Here is a 21896-nt window from a genome sequence, read left to right as displayed (position 1 = left end):
GAACATCAGTGGGGTGGTTTGATTGGTGAAGAACTGGCGGATGCCATTGAAGTAATGGGCCTGCGTCCACCTTTTTCCGCCCCAAGCAGGGAAGCCCATCAAGGGAATGATCGGTCTACCCTGGCTTTTGGCTGGGGGAGATGTGTGAGACTTGGCCCTTTCCCCAAAATGTTTCGCCTTTTTGTCCCCTTTGGCATTCCAGTGATTCCAGTTATGTATTTTCTTTTTTTTAATGTCCACCAGAATTTTTCCAGTGTTCTCGCGGGGGCTAGGTGTTACTTGGGCATATTGTTTTGCCAAGGCCTAGTTTTCCTCACAGAAAGCAACTGTTAGAACATGATTCCTAAAATGGTGGCTACTAACTGCCATAACGGTCACCTAAGGGTGGCAGACCCATAGGCTAGCATGAGGAAGGTTCCAGAACCAACTAGTAGCTTCCAGGGGTCTGAGGCCAGCCTATAAAAGGCCAGTGACCAGGGAGCCATTTTGGGACAGTATTGGAATTGACCAGTGCGGAGAGAGGCGACTTGAGGAGGAGGAAATCACACTAGTAGTGACAAGATCGACCTTTGGGGCCGGCTGTTGCTCTACTGGGAAGTGACCCCTCATAGGCTGACCAAACCCCACTGCCACAGCAACCATATTAAGAAACAGAAGACTCCGTGGCAAGTTTTATAACCATCAGTGACTCACGCAGCGTGGCTCTCAAGTGACCTGTGAAGTCCTGCCCTGAAGGCACGTGTGCAGTGGAAGCGAACCTGGACACAGTGACACTCTGAATGGTAAAGGAATCAGGGGTCAAGGAGTTAAAACTGCCGCAACTGCAGCACATGAGCCCGGAGTCCACATTGTGAAGAGAAGCGGCGGAACCGGCTGTTGGCCTTACCCGAAGGAAGCGCCACTGCCGTGTGGGATCCCTGTCGTGGGATCGGAAGAGGAGGAAGAGCCCAGCTGAACCGTGTTGCCATTCGGAGGAACCTGAGGTAGCGTCGGAAGAGGCGGGGAGACTGCAGGAGGAGGCCGTACGGGGGCGGAGCTTTCGTGCCTGAGGAGAGCGTCTGCGAGGATCAGGAAGCGGCACGAAGCGGCGGGCTGAGGCAGCGGTAACGGAGCAGCGGTTCAAGGGAGAGACAGTGGCCGCCGACACTCGTATAACGCAGCACAAGTGAGCAGAGAAGCCAAGACACCCCAAGTAAGCGTGGGAGAGTGGTCGGGCGGGGAGGAGCAAACGAGTCCCTGCCGGAACTTACCCCAAGTAGCTGAACAACCGGGGACACGTAAGGAGACAGCAAATTACCTGTGTGACACACATTTAGGAGATATAGCAAACCCGAGACAATCCTCTCAGTGAGGGGGTGATCCATGTGAGAAACTACCTGCCCACGGAACTTGTGAGGGAGAGTAAGCTGGAAGCCGAGGGGCTTCAGGGAAACGGGAGGTAGCGAAACAAGTGGGGATCACCAGAGAGTTCTGGGGGAACAAAAGGTGATTGGTGGTGAACATCCTGGTGGGTGGAGGACACGATATCCGAAAGGCTGGCAGCACCTGTGTTTACCCTGATGGGCTCAGTGGTTTAATAAGTTCGTAGGGTGTTGAGAGCTGTTCTTCAGGGATGTAATATCTTGCTTGTCTTCTCCAGTAATTCAACTACTCGCACCAGAGCCTAATCGTGATTGTATGAAGCTGTGCGGGGGAGCTGCACCTGGCGAAATGTAATGTACCAGATATGATTTATTGTAAAGAAGCCTGTTTAATTATCAACCCGAATAGATGGGGAATGTAAGAGATTGCAACTCTAAGTTGTAGGGATTTCTCAACGTGACCTTCATACTTGGGGGTAGAGAAATACTGAAATGGCCAAATGAATTTTGCGATGAACCAATAATTGAATGTGATAAGGTTAAATGATCTGAAACTGAAACCCGGCTCTAAAGAAAAGAGAGATACATCAAAGAATTTTATAAAAGGAACCGGTATTTTTCTAAACTGGTGTGGTGTCATTATTTTGGTTGGTCATTCACTGGGTTACTGTGGGTGAGATTGTAAGCACTACACAAAGCCTCGAGGGGGTTTAGCTGATGCTGCTCTGTGCCAGGCTACCCTATGTAGTCTAGAAAAACCTAGGTCTAACAGGCGGGTTGTGGGTTTATAGAGGAATAGGGTGGGAAGTAATTTAATTGTAAATAATTAAATATTGTTTTTTATATATTTGTTTTGTTTTGTTGTAATTTTTTATATTTTTTTAATTGTTAATTAATTAATTGTTAATTGGTAAATAATTTGTATTAATAGGTAATTATTTGTAATAATTCTTTTTTCTATTTTTAATTTATTAATTATTATATTATATAAAATTGTTAATTACTTTTAATTAATTTGTATTTGGTATTAAATATTTAATTTATTTTTATTCATATATGAAGTATTTACTTTCCCTCTGGAGTGTGATAGTAATTTGTACCCCAACGCTATCCAACGCTTTCCCTACTGTTGCACTCACTGGAGTGGGAATAGTAATTTTTACCCCTACGCTATCCAATGCTTTCCCTACTGTTGCACTCTTTGGAGTGGGAATAGTAATTTTTACCCCTACGCTGTCCAACCCTTTCCCTACTGTTGCACTCTCTGGAGTGGGAATAGTAATTTTGACCCCTACGCTATCCAACGCTTTCTCTACTGTTGCACTCTTTGGAGTGGGAATAGTAATTTTAACTCTCCCGCTATCCAACGCTTTCCCTACTGTTGCACTCTCTGGATTGGAAATAGTAATTTTTACCCTCCCGCTATCCAACGCTTTCTCTACTGTTGCACTCACTGGAGTGGGAATAGTAATTTTTACTCCTACGCTATCCAACACTTTCTCTACTGTTGCACTCTTTGGAGTGGGAATAGTAATTTTTACCCCTACGTTATCCAACACTTTCCCTACTGTTGCACTCTCTGGCGTGGCAATAGTAATTTTGACCCTCCCGCTATCCAACGCTTTCCCTACTGTTGCACTTTCTGGAGTGGGAATAGTAAGTTTTTACCCCTACGCTATCAAATGCTTTCCCTACTGTTGCACTGTTTGGAGTGGGAATAGTAATTTTAACTCTCCCGCTATCCAACGCTTTCCCTACTGTTGCACTCTCTGGAGTGGGAATAGTAATTTTTACCCCTATGCTATCCAACGCTTTCCCTACTGTTGCATCCTCTGGAGTGGGAATAGTAATTTTTACCCCTACGCTATCCAATGCTTTCCCTAAAGTTGCACTCTTTGGATTGGGAATAGTAATTTTAACTCTCCCGCTATCCAACGCTTTTCCTACTGTTGCACTCACTGGAGTGGGAATAGTAATTTTTACCCTTACGCTATTCAACGCGTTCCCTACTGTTGCACTCACTGGAGTGGGAACAGTAATTTTTAGCCCTATGCTATCCAACGCTTTCCCTACTTTTGCCCTCTTTGGAGTGGGAATAGTAAATTTTACCCTGCCGCTATCCAACGTTTTCCCTACTGTTGCACTCTCTGGAGTTGGAATAGTAATTTTTACCCCTACGCTATCCAACGCTTTCTCTACTGTTGCACTCTCTGGAGTGGGAATAGTAATTTTTACCCCTACGCTATCCAACTCTTTCTCTACTGTTGCACTCTCTGGGGTGGGAATAGTAATTTTTACCCCTACGCTATCCAAGGCTTTTCCTACTGTTGCACTCCCTGGAGTTGGAATAGTAATTTTTACCCCTACGCTATCCAACACTTTCCCTACTGTTGCACTCATTGGAGTGGTTATAGTAAATTTTACCCTTTCCGCTATCCTACCGTAAAAATATTGTAAATTTGTTATCAATATTACGTTTATATATATAGATGTAGTAACAAATCAATTTGTATTTTTTGTTTACTTACATTAATTATTGATTAATTTTAAGGTTATATAAGTATTTTAAGTATGTTTAAGTTAATTATATTTATTATTTCATACATTTTCAATTAGTTTAAAGCATTTTAAAAAATTCGATATTTTGACTAACTATATTTTTTACATCGATATTTTTGATTCAATATTTTTGTACTTGTTTGGAGATAGGAAGGTCGATATTTTGATATTCTATATTTTTACCTCGATATTTCTGTAATTTGATATTCTTGACCTCGATATTGTTTCAGTGATCCGTTCATCTCAGAGGTATACCTGGTTACAACCATAGAGTAAGTCAAAAGTTTATTGACAGATTCAATTCACTTCAAATAAGCTTTATTTGATATCACAGGGTGACTCATAAAAGAATACTCGATAAAACAAATATACAGTATGCAAAATAAAAGGCCAGTAAAACTGTTAAAAACAAAATACAAATGCAAATACAAATTGGAAAGAACCAAGAGTGTTCTACTCCCACGATAACATCTGCCTCCGAGTAATAACTGCCCATCAAAATCATGACCAATTGTTAGTGTTAGGAAAACTGGTTACACAATGGAAAATATCCAACCTAAACCGTGTCAGTACAACTCTGTGTTGGGTACTGTGTACATTTGATAGATAGGGTTGTATATCAAATGTAGTCAAAATCATCTGTTTTTTAAATACAGATGGTCAGGCATTTCAGTCGACAACCTCAGTTCCTCAAGCAGTGTTAAACATTCCAACTGTAACATTTCCTAGGGATATTTATCAGGGTTTCCAGATGATCGAAATATTCAGGATGGCCAATATCTGTCAGTAATTGGTTCACATACTTCAACCAGGGAATTTTGGAAACACGCTCTGATCCAAGGCAATCCCTTGCGATGGCTCGATTGAGCTTTGTATGGTCGGATGGCTAAATTTTGTGCCAAAGCAAAACTGGCTGAACCTTTATCAGATCTACTAATTTTGGGGCTCCCAATTCCGAGCGACAGACGATGGTAGAACAACTTTTTGGAAGGGCAAGGAGATTTCCTAAATAGGCATTTTCTGTCACCTGCAAATAGTCAATGTTTGCATATCCCCACTATTCAGAACCATACATTGCAATTGGTCGCCGTTTGGAGTTATATATGGTCATCTCTTTTGGGTGTTTGATGCTCAGTTTCCTAGAGAAGTTGAGCAAGGCTGTGATCGATTTAACAAATTGGAGCCTTTTTGGAATTCACGGCGTCTCTCCAGTTCCCCTCCCGGTCAAATAAAATCCCTAATTAGGAAAAAGATGATGTGTGAGTTATGGTGGTATTCTCAATTTGGATGTTACAATATGTTGCTGCTCATTTACCCACTTTCAATACAAAGATTTTACTTATATTGGTTTGCAACTTCAAATTCTGCATATAAAGAACAAATGCATTGAGTAGATGCTTTGGGACCAACGGAGTACAATGCATAAGCACCATCTCATCTGGGGAAGATCTAAACATTTCCTTACTGGAGTACAACCCAGACTGTTGATGTACAGTTTAAACAAGTAAGGGGCAAGTACACACCCTTCTCGGACTCCTCTCTCTATGCTGAACGGCTGAGTGCATTCACCTTTAAGGCCATAACATACCCTTGCTGTGCTAGTCGAATATAAATATCTAAGAAAGATGGTAGTGTCCACACCCATAGTAAGCATGATGGTCCAAAGTTTTTTGTGCACTACGCAATCGAAAGCAGAGGATATGTCGACAAATACCATAAACAAATTGCCATGTTTAATGTGCACATATTTTCTTATCAGTAAATTCAAGTTAATGGCCTGCTCCATAGTCCCAATTCCTGATCGGAACCCTTATTGTAGGTCCAATATTATGTTGTTAGAGTCAGCCCAATCCTGTAGTCTGCATAAAAACATGCAGCCAACCACTTTAACTACAGAGTCAAGTAGGGAAATGGGTCTGTATTGGGCAGGACAAACACTATCACCTTTCTTATGGATAGGCACAATATGAGACTTAGATCAGGAGTTAAAAAAAATAGCACTCTGACAGGATCTAAAGACAAGAGTCAGAAGCGGGCCCCAAAGATCGATATTAGCTCTAAAGAAGTCAATCGGGATAACATCTGGGCCTGGAGCTTTACCTCCTTTACTTATCTTTAGAGCCAATATGACTTCTTCAATGGTAAAATTGAGATCAGTCTGATTATGAGAAGGTGTGGTCATGGGGTGATCAGCCATGGACACAGATGGAAAGGAGTCGCTAACTCTCTCTGTTATATTAGGGTATACCTTAGAGTAGTGAGCTAACCAATCTTCCTCTGTAATTGCATTCTCAATTCGGGGTCTGACATCTCCTCTTAGAAAAGGGGAGTTGATAACATGCCAAAAGGCCATGTTGTCATTATTATGACACATCTCATGTAGATTTTCCCATGCCTCCTCTTTCAGACCATTCTTTCTGAGTGTTAGGGCAAGCCTGTAAGCATGTCTACAGTTCTGGAATTCTATGGTATTGCTAGGTTGCTTGTCTAGGGCTCATTTTAAATTTTGTGAGTCCAGGAGCTAGCAGAATTGAACCAACCTTTAGTCTTCGCAACTACATGTTTCTGATTGGAGGTTAGCCCTTCTTTAATGCCTTTGGTAATCAAATTAAATGTTTCTTTGACTTTAGTTGCTGCTGCTCTCTCATCTAAACAAATAACAAAAGTTCTGTTGTTTATTAATCAGTTGTTCTAAAAATGTATTAGGATCTACCATAGACCAACATAGACTATTGCCATTTAAACAAGAGATTTCAATGTCCTAACTGGTGAGGCGTAGTGGTTAGCCCCCTTGTTAATTACGTTAATTTCCAACTCTATACTTTGGGAAAATAATCACTCATAGCAAGATTGCGTAAAACAAATTTGGTTACCAAGGCAGAATAGTGATTTGGGAACAGCAAGTAGTCAATTACTCTATTCCCCCCTCTCCCATTAAATGTGCAGATTACATCTACCAGGTGATTACAGAAACCCAGTTCATATTTAAAAAGAAATTCATTGAGTAGGTCTCCATATTCTGTATGTAGAAAATGGGTAATGCCATCATTCATGGGAGTAAAAAGGCAGCAGGCCTTGTTAGCTGGCAATGGGCAAAGTCAAAGGTTAAAATTGCCACCCCGCCCCATAGGAAGATCATTTCTCTTGACTCATTGGAGACTGGTGATTACAGGTTATTGTCAAGTTGACTTAAAACAGATAGTATATCCAGGTCACAGGCATTAGTATAAAAATGTATAAATACCAGCAATGTTGACAATTAAATTGAAAAAGAAACAATTTGATAAAACAGTTTTGTAGATGTAACAACTAAATTTGAGGAAACCAACTTATTTGAAACCTACCACATCTCGAAGGAACAGCTAGAGTATGAAATGTTTTACAACCATCAAGGTTAATTGGATCGATGGTCCATGTTTCTTGTAGATATACAATTAAACACCAAGACACAAAATCTAACCACTCTGTCAAGTTAATGCATACTCCGTAGCCCAGCTACATTCCAAAACAGGACAGTGGTGGCACATTCAATAGGAATTGCCTAAGGGGGGTCACTACACTGGCCAAAGGAGTCAACTTGGCATTTGTCTGAAGATTTAATAAATGGCTATCAGTCAATGGACTCGTATTATCAATAGAAGTTTTAGATAAACTTTCGCAGAGATTGTCTCTATTTCAATCAATTGCACTCAGTCAGTCTACTGCACTGAGAGAATAAAGGCCATCATTCCTGTTAAAAGTTGAATGTGATATGACAAAGGACAGGACTGCGTGAAGTTAGAGTGTACAGATTGATATTTAGATTTAATCAGCAGATGGAATTGCATAGGGAGTTGATTTGGGGGGGTTGGTAAAAGAACCCAAGAGGTAAAACAGCTATTTGGTGTGGATTCAAAGATGGTGAACTAGCTCTACCTAATATAGTTTTAACCAATTGTGGAGTTTTAATAATTAGCACCACGTAGTCTCCCTGTAATATTTTATAACCCCTACCAACCCATTTTACTCTTCTTACCATTTTAATATGTGCGAAAAGGGCTCCCCCTAGCCTCACTCTAGTATTTAGCCAATTAACAGATCTCTTTCTCAATGAATCCCAGGATTCTTGGGATGGCGTAGAGAGAACAGGAACATTTGCCAAAATAACCGCATATGGTGTTGCTGCTGGGGGTAGATCCAAAGAGTCTGATTTATTGATGGTATTATTAGAAGTTGGTCCTTTATAAAAATTGGTGATGGTGGGGTGCAGACTTTCTGACTGTCAGGGCAGGAACCTGTTGAAACTGAGGGGCTGGTTTAGCCAAGGGACTAGTCGATGGAGTGTTGCTCATTGGGGCAATGGGTAATCCAGATGTCACAGACGGGGTTGAAGGCTAGCACGGTGTTGACCCCCGGTGGGGATCAGCTTCCAGGATACAAGTGTACCTTTCCCAGCAACTCTACACAGGTTAGTACGGTACTTTCAATTATTTTTAGTCTATTGGTAAGACCAGTTCTTGTACCAATGACACCAAAGAAGTATGGTCAAGGGTTAATATAGGCACAATTTTCTTATGGACTCTGGGTGACTTGGTTGAAGCTGCATGTTTCTGTGTGTTTGATTTCTTTTTGGCCCATACAGTCCTCCCTGTAGATCCAAAGTGGAATCACCAGTGAGGCTACTCTGTATTTTTGGGTGTTTAATTGGGGCATGAGGAATCAAAGTGCACGGTCAGATAGAATTAGAGGTACTCTCATCTCTGTTGAGTACAACCGGATTCCCACCACAGTGAGAGCTGCATTGAGTAGCAGTTGATGACACTTCACTCGGATTTGCAAGCACGTGAATTTCCGCTAAGCAAGTGGTTAATGTTTAGTCCTCACTAAGGATCTGCTTCTCTAACACCCCCTTTGCACCCATAATATAGTCATGTTGGACAGACGAGGTTTAGTAGGAGACTTAACCACCGAGGAACCCAGGTGCTTCCTTTTCCCCATGGTCTAATACATGTGTTAACTGAAAAGCGTAGTCAAAAAGTGACCTCTTCTGACAATGGTGAGTACAAGAAACAAAAAGGAACAATGCGGAGAAGGAAACTGAATTACAAGCAGAGTCCAAGTGACTCTATTGCAAATAGCAGTCAATTTAAAGGTCCACCACTACACCAAAGTCAGGGCAAGATAAATATAATGTTAGCAGCTCAAGAGAAATGGTATACAACAACCTGCGGATACTTGCTGTGCTCGTTTAGTAAGGAAGATCAGAAAAAATTGAGTCGCAACCAGCAAAGAGAGGGGGCCTTGCCCTGCCTCTTCCTGATGGGTGCAGACGGGCCCGCCCTTGGCCCGGGCCTTGCCCGAGTGCTGCCTGTGCGTGCCCCATGCAGAGGATCTTGTCAGCCCTTAAGTAAGGCTAGTCCCAAGCACTCTGTCACTTATAAAGGATCTCAAGAAACACAAAGTCAATGACCAGGAAAAGAGTCCCCGATGCAGTGGGTCTCTGCAGCCCTTAGATAGGGATAATCCCAAGCCGCTGATGAGGCACGTAGGGAGATGTGGGCGATGCAGTGCCCCAGCGGCTGCACCACGCAGCGGCACACCCCCTACTTGGACTGGGGCACCAGGGAACAGGGAAGCACTCCGGTGGCAGGCGTTATCGTGGCACTCTCTCGCTTATAAAGAATCTCAAGAAACACAAAGGTAATGACCAGGAAAAGAGTCCCCCACGCAACGGGTCTCTGCAGTCATCAAGTAGGGATAATCCCAATCAGCTGATGAGGCATGCAGGGGGATGTGGGCGATATAGTGCCGCAGTGGCTGCACCACACAGCAGCAAACCCTCTGCTTGGACCTATGCTTCAGGGAACAGGGAAGCACTCCGGTGGCATGTGTTATCATGGCACTCTCTCACCAATAAAGGATCTCAAGTAACACAAAGTCAATGACCAGGAAAAGAGTCAGACTGAAAATCAAATTTCATCATCAAGAAATAAAAACAAACATCAAAGATACATCATGGAAAGGTGATAAAATTTGATTGAGATAAATTGAGTAAAATCCAACAATTCCCAAAAAAGCAGAAATAAAACATTAATAAATGTGAAAGAAAATCCTAAAAAGCTACATGAATGATCCCAGAACACCTACAATCTTTGGGATTTGCCTAATACATTGTGCCTAATGATCCAGGCTGTATAGAGGAATTTGGATACAACCACCACAATCACAGTGGAGGATTTGCTTTTGCAAATCCTAAGGGCATGTACTCAGTTTGTTAGGCTCAGAAGGCGATTTAGAGTTGCGATCTAACTAACTCTGGGTTTAGTGCAATTTGTGCAAAAAACAACAAATGTTCCTCGGTTTCATCCAGAAGTGTACAGGAATAGCACCGAGTATGCCCAGAATTTGCAGGGTCACACCACATCGTGTAAACAGCAATTGGAAGGGCACTGTACCTAAACTGTAAAAACAGAGCGCAAGCACGCACAGGTCCACATAATTTAAGAATTCCCTTGCCTTAGGCACATATTTCTGCAATCAAAAACATTGTGTGAGGCCACCTATGTGGCTGGACAAATCATTCTGGGCAGAAACTCTCTCCCAAAATCTTGGTTCAACCACTCCACCCACAGTGGCTGAAATAGATAGTGGTTCTTCCCAGAAGTTTGCTTGCTCATTCCAAGTTTATTGACAATGGCCAGCCATTTAATCTTTTAGTAGGTAAAAGGATACTACAGAATTACTACTTTACATACTCCAAAATGCCTATGTGAATAGAAACCAAAGTGTTTCATATTGCAGTACCTGCTACTGGCATAATTTCCTTTACATTTGAAAGAGAAATGTAACACTTTGCATGAAAAAGCATTTATACAAATATTCTTTTTCATTAAAATTTTGGCTGAGTTTTCCTCTGATTTCAAAAGGATTTCACACTTGTTATCTACATATGACCATGATCCAGTTCACATCCCGGAATGTTATTTCAAGTAGATGTTGAATGATTTACCAGCTCACTCCACTATGGTTATGAAATACAGCAATGAGTTTCTAATACTGCATTTCCCTGAATATTTATTCAATTAAATGAATAACAACCTCTTTATATTTCCCAGACTATACCACATTCTGTAACTGTTTTTATAGCCTTCCCTTCTCAATCCTTATTTCCTTTCCATCCCTTCGGTTTCCCCTCTTTTCACTTTTTTTGCTCATTTCCCTTCTTCTCTTCCACCTTAAAACACACTGTTCTTCTTTTCAAACACCTATGGGAATGATAGCAAACCACTGGTGTTGTCACTGATAGAGTTTGTATTACAAACTATTTTCATCTCCCATAGCAGAAGTATTACATACATTAATAAAAAACAACAGTATATTAAATCTCCTTGTCAATTTCCTGTGTCCTTTTCCTTTAATATACCTATGCAGATAATAATGTGCTCTTCTGTTTCTGTTACCATTTAGTAATTTGGTCGGAATTACCGTTCCACTGTAGACCAATTTCATTGTTTAGTGTTTCACTTAAAGGGCAATTTTTGTAAATATGCACTCAATATGCATATATTATGGATGTGGCTTGCATATTTCTTGTTATTAATGTAAACTTTGTGTGCTTAGTGGATTGGTTTCCAATTATATCCTACAAACTATTAGCTACATTGTTTTATCTATGCCTTTAGATCTGTTTTGATTTATAAAATGTTATGTTTATGTTTTTCTCTCAGAGTGATCCAGAGTTTATTCAATGGAAAAAAGAACTAACCGAAGCTTTCACTGAGGCACAGAGGCTGCTACGCCGGGCCCCAAAGTTTCTGAACAAGTCCCGATCAGCTGTGGTGGAAATCACAAAACCACCACTTTGCCACAGAAATAGCAATGGCCTCTAGGAGACCAGATGACTAAAATGTCATTGGGAAAACAACTCTGAGATCACTGTTTATCAGTGCGGCACTATCGGTATTAATTACTCACATGGTGCTCTAAGACAGTATGTACATAGAGGAAGCACTGGACATCAATTGGACCTCATCTGCTGAGAAGAGAACTTATGACACTGTGTTTGCAGAGGCCATTGTGTCAGAAGCAATGAGGAGATGAAGGTTTTCTGAAAGGAGTAGTGAATTTGCCAGATTAAGTGGTTGTTCATTACTACTGTGAATTCTGCGCAGTGGCGCATTGGAGAAAAATCTGATAAGCAGAGTTAATGAAATAAAGCAAGCATTTGCTTTCTTCTGAAGTGCTGTGTATGGAACTTGGAAACTAAGCTTTTTTTTAGGATACTTGCTGTTACTTCAACATGAGTACAGGATGTTAAACTATCTCCATTATCTGCCAGTGTGACTACAAAATATCTCTCTTACATTAATTTATCGAAGAGTTGGAATAGTTCTCTTGTCCCATATTGCACTGTTGATTATATATATCTTTCAGTGGACAGTGATGCTGGTATGCACTACAAAAGGCTGGCTTCTAAACCGTCTTGGTGACAAGAATTGTAGATTCTCCATGGAACCTAATCAATCAGTTTATTCATCTGGGTCTGTAACATCACCAGTCATCACTGCCAAGGTCTTGTTTCAATTACATATAAAATAATTCACACATTGAAATATGGACCAGAGAATACACCTGCATGGTAGTTGTGTCAAGTGATTTGTAATATAATACTACAAATTGGCATACTCTTCACTTATTTTTATCTGCAGGTCTCACTCTCCTGCCAAGGTCACAGTAGAAAGGAGAACAGGTCATTTCGATTTCATGTCAGTTTCACTTTTTTTATTCTGTATTTGTCACAGCTTGAATTCAGTGTGTATTCATGTATAGGGACTGTGTGATTAGTAGTTGGGGAATTGAAAGGCTTTGCTACAGATCCTTCTCGTATCTCCACCTTCTTCACATTCCATTACAGAATCCTTACAATTTATGGTGCCACAAACGCACTAAGAACCAGCAACAACACAGCTCATCTCTTTTACATTATCAAATTCTTAAAGTCTGTAGCCATATCAAACTTTTGGGCATTTTGCAAAGAAAGATGGTGTGTTTTAGTTCTAAGATCAGGATGATGTGCAATGGGATAGAAACCGCTGGAAATCTAATATCTCTCAGCTACACTCTGTACGTCCTTACACTTTCACTCATGCCAGCTTGTGATATCCGTCTGTGGAACAACTTGGCATTGTGTCTAGTTGAAGATGGCCATTCGTCCTCACCCCTCTACAGTTGCTTTACCCCACACTTCTGTTTCTTCTCCAGACCTCCATGGAGCATTCCACCGGTATTTAACCCCTTCGACGCTAATGACAAGATCAGCTCGTCATGGGCGTTACCTGCGCTGCGCGCATGACGAGCTGACCTTGTCATGTAACGAGGGTTTTTACATATCGCAGCGCACAGCGGGAACACCCGCTAGCGCGCATGCGGTTAAACTGTTTCCCTTCCTTGTGAAGTGCTAAGTGCCAATGGACTTGAAAACTAGCACAAACATGTTATATTTATGTGAAAAATCTGTGTGGGACTGTAAATGTTATTTAAACGCAATCAAATCAAAAGTGGGAACACCACAGCAGCTCTATCTGTGTACCAAGCAAAACTTCTTTTGTCAAACAGTAACCAGATTTACTCCATTGTTGTATGTAATGTGAAGTTAGCTAAAATAACTTTGTTGGTTATAAAATCATTCTGTAAGTAGGAATTTTATACCTGGTAAAAGAAACAAATCTATACACCTGAAAAGATCCTTATAGGGTTACTTTGTAAAGTGAAAATAGTGTGCAGTTTCACTTTTTATGCTCCAACTAGAGGTTCTTAAGACCATTCACCATATATACTTGTATTTATGTTTTTCTACCATTATGCTTTGGCAAGTCTCAATGGCACAACTTCAAGTATTATAACGAACTACAATGCAATGGTTACAAATATAAGGTTGTATCGAATTTGCTTCAAGCCAGTACCCTTTTAAATCAAAGATGTACATATAAAATTTTCAAATTTTTAAAAAAGCTAAACCAGTGCTATGTATATTCAACTGTGTTATATCCCTGAATTTAGGGATATAACATAATTAGGCAATTTATCCAGCACTAGGATACCTTCCGGGTGATCGTGTGCTTTACAAATACAAATAACATAACAATTTGAAATGGAATTTCACAGCTAACATCTCTTTTTTCAAACCATAGGGGTGTTACATGGCAGTATATACCACACTGATGATAGCCACTTTCTCATTAGTCTCAGCCTCTGAAGAGAGTATGTTGAGGATAATAAGGTCCTGACTACGAATAACATCGAAAATGAGAGGTATTTATCTATCACTGGAGTTATCAATAATGGGGGTACATGTTACTTTGGGTTTGGGGAAAATCCAGACAATTTGGAGTGGGAACCACGGAAATAACTTAGAAATGAATTACTGTGGAAATCTGCATTTTTGGGTCGAATTCTCCAACTAATTACTCAGATTTTCACAAAGAGAGATACATTCTGATGGCCCAAATAATAATTGCTACCAGCCCCAACTCAATTAAGAGTCCGGTCCTAATGAGGGACGTTTTTTGATTTAAAGTAGTAACACAAGAGATCTATAGGGTTAATGTTTTCCTAATCTATATTCATTAGTTACTCTAAAAAGTAGAGTGTAGTCTCCACCACCACAGCGGTTTTGTGTCACTTAACCTCAAATCAGCATAATATGAGCTTCACTCGGCTCCATATAACATTATTTTCAATAGGCCACACAGTCTTCTGTCACTGATATTTCAAGAAGTACAGAATCCCAGAGGAATAATGCTATCACAGGCAAAACTCAACTTTATGATGTGCTTCTTGAAGTGGGCAGCTATCAGCAGTCTCTCAGTAGTCGATACAAGTGTGTGTATTGGGGTATCACATTGATATCTAATGGATAAGAAAAGGCAGTACACTTTGGTAAACACATATATGGAATCTGCACAGCACCTTGACCTCCACACAGTTTGTAACCGGCAGCCGTTGAAGATGAGCCAAGGTGGAGGAGCAGAATTCTGTATTTATCCTACGTTCTTTTGTTCATGAATGAACATTTATTACAATCTATCAAGAAAGTTAAATAGAGTCAGTTGGCAGAAATTTTTAAAAAGAAAGTCCCTCAGCATAAAGCAATTTTGTACTGACCTCTGCTGGTCGTTTTATATGAAGACAGTTAAATAAAGGCAGTTGAACAGAAAAAAAAGTCCCTGAGCGCAGCAGACATGTCCTAGGGCCAATCTCCAGACCCGACAAAGTACATCCACATATGAGTATATACTAAACTATATACAAGAGGTCTTGAATGCTTAACCTAAAAATTAACCACTTTAGAAACCCATGTTTTAGTTTCCCTTCTTCACTTAGGCTCAGTAACACTGTTCTTATATTATATAGATCTACATGTTGTTGTATGTGCTGAATGAATGATGAATAAAGATGATGATTATAACTTAAAGTTTTAACATTAAGCCTTCTTCTACATAATAAGATTTACATATTCACAAGATTAGAGCAAGATTAATCAGCTTTGAGCTTCCTTAAACTTTTTCCTTGACTGTGAACAACATTGTGCACAGTTTTTGCCTTACTATGAATGTAAATAACTTTTTCTTAAATCCACCTTTGGGAGAAGGGCTCATTTAGGTTTGCTTCAGGAATTTTGTTGTTTTGTTATATTTGTGTGGTTAGCATTAATTCCACTTTCCTTCAAATAATGAAGCAAAGCATCATACTATTGATTACAAGACCTTTGAAACTTGCACGAAATGCATATATATTTGATTTCTCAATTAATAGTGCATGAAGTACAGGGTATTAAGTCACTGGATACTAAAATAATCTGATATAAAATGATTATTAATAGAAATTGTTTATTAAATATGGATTTTGTGTTCAATCAGAAGTGTCACAGACAAGGTTTGGTTGTAATTTATACAATAGATTTGGACACACAGGGCCTGATTCACAAAGGTAAATTTCAACTTTTGTGTACGTGTATACTTACTGCAGTAACATTACTATGTTTTGGTATTCACAAACTACAAGTGCAGCCGTACTAGTAAAAAAATTAAGCTTGTCGTTTGTGAATACCAAAACTGTATTAAAGCTACTACAACAAGTGGAAGCTTACACAGAAGTGGATGTTTACCTTTGTGAATCAGACCCACTTTTAAAGTGATATGAGTTAATCTTAAATGCTTACCATGTGAACTCTGAAAATACCTATTTTGCTCCCTACTCTATTCAGAACCTTCTCTATTAATTCTAAATTACTTGTAAATGATTGGGCCATTAGAAGTGAATTATTGTGCATCTGATATAGTGCAGTCAAGTCCATGAGAGGACTTTAAATTATTTAGCTAATTTCAAACTAGACACTGGGCATTGTTTACTTGGAGAAGGTTGATAAAGATGCCACACAATAACATATTAAGTAGTTTAAAAAAAGTCTTATCACCTATTCTGTAACCATTCATTGTCAATTATTTAGAGGCTGTGCCAAATGCAGTATTCAAATATAGTTATTTTGGATATTTCTACTTTAGAGCCGCAATAAGTGCAAAAACCACTCACTGACAACTTGTTGAAGATTTTCAATGGGATTATGGACTGTATTGCTTTTTGTAGCAATGTGCTACTTTGAATTGGCGTCACTGTTAAGTATTACTGCAGAAACAACTATTGTTTAACGTACAAGTATTTGTGTAAAATGCTGTACTTTGTCAGTGTAATTATGTCACGGGTATGCCTAGTGTGTTGGCTATTTAAAAATGTATAAGATTTACCCACCTCAAATGTATACTATAACGAAAGGAAAATATTTTAAAATTCGGAATTACCTACATTTCCTATACATACTGTGCATTTTCGCAGATTGCTTCTCATTTATATATTTTTTTATGTTACATGGCACAAAACAAACTCTTTTCCTTAGATCAGTTGAAAACATTTGATCTAACTAAACCAATTTTGAATGCTCAAGAAACAAATTTAGATCACAAAAATAAGAGATAAAAAATCTGATGGCAGCAGGCCCATATCTAATTATTAAGCGGTGCATTTATAAATTCTTGAAATTAAGTGTGATGGCATGGCAGATATATTTAATCTAAATACACAAACATAAGCTTGCATAGCCTTTCAGCATTTTTCACTAAGTAGGTGTATAGCTCTGGACTGCAACCACAAACAAGCAGACAAGACAGGTACCATACTACAAGTGATGTCTATTTTTATCCATGGCTGTGTTCCACTGCTGACATAAGAATGTCAGTGTGCTCTAAGTGTTCTAACCTGCAGTATAATCCAAAACTCAGGTTTAACCCACATGTTATACATAACGTGGTTTAGAATACTCACTCAAATTATTTACACTATTCCATGGTGTTTTTTCAATGTGAGTGTTTACCTAAGCTAGTTCAACCTGTAGGTGAGATACCAAAATTCAAATACCAGAAGAGCTTTCTAATACTTGCCAGCACAATTGTGTTCTATTGTTCTCTTCTGACTATTAGTATGCTATAAGCCATCTCATGAGTAGGATGTATTTGTTCTCTGGTTTAACTCAAAGGTTATACCTGAAGATTTGTTATTATATTCATTGAAATTATTTACACTATTTCACAGAGCTTTTCCTATGATGAAGTGAGGGGGTGTCTGAGTTGGTTAAATCCTGAATCAGTCCTTGAAATGAACTCAGCAAGTCAAATACTTTCTTATAACACCCAGCAAGAATGCCATTTGCAAATCAAAAGCCAACATTTTTACCCACTTGTTGTTGAAACACCAGATTCATCATTCTCTCCTAGACCACAAAGGCAAGATGGCCAGCTAATATGATCAAAGGAAAGAGAGCATACTTTCTATTTGTAAGATTATGACTTTCTAAAAACAACCAACATTTCATATGTGAATTCTAGTCGCCCACGCTGAAAAGAGAAATGATCTGTGCCATCCCTTTCATAATGCAACTACAGAAAAGAAGCAAACTCTATGATGCGTCTTATAGAGTTAACTCCCGGTATCTACCCAGTGCACTGAACCTGTGCTTTCCCTCAACTGAAGGAGAAAGCACAGGTGAAAGGACAAAGATGCAAGGGAAAGGTCCTCTATTTCCTTCATATGTATGTATGAGTAAGGACTCATACCCTTATTAGAAGTAGGTTTAGGTTAATGAAACCCTCATTCATTTAGTTAACATCTCTTCAATGGGAGAAGGCGGGGCTATGGCCAATTGAGACAGGGGTAATCGAAGGGAAGAAAACATTTCTGTATTGGAAACATTGTCCTAAAACTGTGTAGTGGAGTGACATGACTAAAGCAGTAATTAATGAAATTAACAAAAGGCAGATGTGGCAATAAGGTGTGTTATACAAGCCTTAACAAAGCATCATCTACTCTTGGCTGGTGATATCTCTGTGGTGGAAAACTGTATAGTTACCATAATTATTGTTGTGCATTCCCAAAGCCTTCTGTAAGAAGTCTTGTACGAGAGCCTATGTTAGTTTTGTGTGATCAAATCTATATATATTTGCAGGAATTGACCCATATGCAGTGGTGTTCTGCTCCTGTTGCTTTTCCATATGACGGTGCTCCTCATGTTGGTACCAAAATAGATGAAGACATTTGTGTGAGAAAAAAGAAACATTTAATCTATAGCATAAAAATATGGCTTTCCTATGTTCTCTGCCTTACCTTCCTCAGCGTTCCTGACTTTCTTTAAATGTTTCTAAGCACACTCTGACGTCTTCTGGTGTGCATAGTTTTTAATTTTGTGTTGTTGGCCTGACCCTCTGTGGGAGCACATACTGGAATCATTGGCCATCATCATAATGTTTAATTTGCTAATTACTAATATTTTCATTAAACATACAGCAATACAAATGTAGAAAACATCATAAAAGTACTACTAAAACATAGCTCAAGTCATCAGACATTTCAAAAGCGAAAACAAAGTGTGTAATCAAAGTGATAAGAGTGTGTTCTCTCAGAATTTCTCCACAAAAAGTACAATAGGTTTGCTTCAACGGTAGGAGCCTTCTCTTATGCTGCCAATCCCTAAATAAATGACTCGTAATGTAGAGTTGAATGTAGGCAATATCAGGATTTTTAAACGTTTATCGCACCCTTCTTCAATCATTTAGCAGATGTTTAGTTGGTGCATTTGAAGGGAAATTACTTAATATAATCTATTCAAAGGCGATGATTCAAGATTCTAATAATTTCACTGCAAGGCAGACCACTAAGAACATTCAATATTACAGCTTCCTATGACTTTCCATTTCAAAAGTAAAGCCATATTGCTCCTGCAAAATGTTATGGAACACTGACTTTTAAGACTTCATACTGTTGTTATTGCAGTGTCAGAAAGGCAGTCAAAGTAAATAATAATCACACATATTAAAGCAAGGCATTCTAAACCACTAACATATGTTGAGGGACAATTGTAAGTGCATATATACTTACAGTCACAGTATTTATTGATTGTGTTGCTTTATTTTCCAATCTCTATACAGATTCTTTACCAGGGATAATCTATCCCACAATATCATTAAAGCGATGAACATATTCCTATATAATGCTCTGGAAATGGTTTTGTACCATGTGCGATTCAGTCATTTTCAAAGGTAGTGTGAAATTTTGTAAACTGACATTTTTTTAGTTTTCTTTCAAAATATTGTTGCATTGTTATAAATAAAGAATCACTAAGGACTCAGCTTTATTTTGGCAATTAAACGTCTCCATGTAAGGACATGACAAGAGTTATTTAAACAAAATGTTATTATATATTATTTATTGAATCCAAGGATTTCTTCAATGCTATCTAAATTCTATGGATTTACTGGCATTTTATCTGTATAGTTGGTTATTTAAAGATTGCATTTCTTTGTAAGGACAACAAGCTTTATTCTGATTTTCAATTAATCTAGTGTTTTGTTTGCATTGAGGCCTGCAAATTTTCAATAAAACATATGTACTCTACATGTTCTTTAGTCCACCCCTGTTAAATTTCGCAATCTGTCATAAAACAAGTAACTTTAGCTCTTCAGTGATGTCTTTCTTTGGATGTATGATTAAAACAATTATGATTGTTTTGTTGTTAATATGCATCTTCAAATACCAAAAGCTCATGTTTTTGAAAGAAAGAATGCACACATTCAGGATTGTGTGTGTGTTTGAATGACAATTCAAAAAGTAAATAAGATTGTATGGTTTTAATGTAACTTTTTTATGCAGTCAAACACTGCATGATTTGAAAATATTCCTTAGAAGACACTGATTACCTAATAATGCATGGATATGCAATGATTTTTAAATGCACAGATACTGATTTGTATGCTTTAAAATGTAAATTTTGTCATTTTCAGAAGCGGCAAAGCTTGTTGCTAATTGGTCATGAGACCCTCAGCCTGCTATCTGTCTTCGGTATTGTTTTAAAACCCTCCTCAGTACATCAGGCAGCTGTGATGTTCCATTTAGTATGTGGATTGTAAGAATATTCTTTTTAATGAGAATGATGTGGAGTTCTAAATCTATTTTTAACCAGAGATTGCTTTGCTTGACAGTAGAAAGTTTTCCATTTGTGTTTGATTGCATGGATGTTTATCTTTAGCCTGTTCTCGTATCACAAGAGAGTGATTCTTCCAAAGTAGTCAGTGATTACATTGACTTTCCGGACACTTTATATGCAGAAATTAGCAGGGTACACAATTGAGCACTCAGTACACACCAGATAAATTAAACTGCACGAAAAACAGAATAAAAGTAACAAAGTACTTTCCTACAAATTATGTCTTTTTAGTTCTGAACATCTCCTTGTTGCACTTGTGAATTTCAATTTTTCGTAGTCCGCTTAACAGGAGCATTTCTTTACATTAATAGCACATTGTGATTTTAAAATACATGTATAAAGAAAATGTGTCTTAAATGTGTATGTTGATTGCAAAATAAGCCAGTTAGCTTGTAAATAATTTAGGTATTGTATCTATATGAAGTATCATTTTGTTTTATGATGTATTTTTGCTCTTTCCATATTTATTGTGAAAAAGAGGGTGTGAGGCCTCCTTACCAGTATACTACTAGTGCACGTTTAAAGTAGTATCTTCCACAGAGACTGTTCAGACTTTACAGTTCTAGGCAATTTCTGTAATGTACCACACTTAGTTCCGATAAACATATCTTTAAATCATTGAAACAGCTAAGCTGCTTTTCTATGTGTCAGTCAGCTGCTCATATAAAAAAAAACAATCCCAATAAAACAACATATGTGAGTATGCTTCTGGTTATTGTCCGGTTATTTATGTATGTTTATAACACATAGCATTAATGTACATTATAGTCTTGACAGTTGTTATTTACTGGAAATGCCTATTTGTTAACAGGGCAAAATTCCAAGTGGTTGTTCTCTTTTAACATGCTAATGGTTTAAAAGGTAAACATATAAAAGTTACACATTCTATTTCTTAGTTTTGCTAGACAAAAACACTGACCTAAGTATTTTACATTTACTATGAATGAAAAGGAAAATAAAAAAGCAAATCTGAAATCAAGCACAGACCAAACAAAGTCTCACCCCTGAAGCACAAATATAACGAATCCCTATATTTTTAAAAAGATCTAGGTTGCATTGGGTTTTCCATGCACCAGCCAATGATTCAGCACCGTCATTTGTGACCTGCCCACTGAAATGCACAAAGCTGCGAATACTTATAAGAATGAGTGCATGCAGAGGATAGTGCAATTTAGAGTGGGTTGCACACAGTGCATTGCTTGAGCTATGTAAATTGATACTTGTATAGCGCACTACTCACCCGCAAGGATCTCAAGGCGCTTGTAAGAATACCGCTGTGGAACCCATCCTGGCTTTCCCTGTGAGGTGTCCACTCCTGGGCACCCCCAAGGTGGAGGCCAGGCATCCTTAGCATTGTGGGGCCGTTGTGGAGATTAGGCAAGCTATTGCCCAGAGTTGCAGAGTGGGAC

At 38.8% G+C, this 21896-nt stretch overlaps 1 protein-coding gene across 2 annotated transcripts in view; it reads left to right on the top strand.

Annotated features, from left to right (window-relative positions):
• Positions 1 to 21190, top strand: part of GRK3 (G protein-coupled receptor kinase 3) — a 1268751-nt gene extending 1247561 nt beyond the window's left edge. For both annotated transcript variants that reach the window (XM_078667331.1, XM_078667330.1), the window contains one exon: positions 11627 to 21190. In XM_078667331.1, coding sequence (XP_078523457.1) covers positions 11627 to 11788 — 162 coding nt within the window. In that variant the 3' untranslated portion in view covers positions 11789 to 21190. The remainder of the gene's footprint in view (positions 1 to 11626) is intronic.
• Positions 21191 to 21896: the final 706 nt, after the last annotated feature.

This window comes from Lissotriton helveticus, chromosome 11 (genome assembly GCF_964261635.1).
Source record: "Lissotriton helveticus chromosome 11, aLisHel1.1, whole genome shotgun sequence".
In the NCBI taxonomy this organism is placed as follows: Eukaryota; Metazoa; Chordata; class Amphibia; order Caudata; family Salamandridae; genus Lissotriton; species Lissotriton helveticus.
The sequence above is the reverse complement of the archived record's forward strand: the minus strand, read 5'-3'. Positions and strand labels throughout refer to the sequence as shown.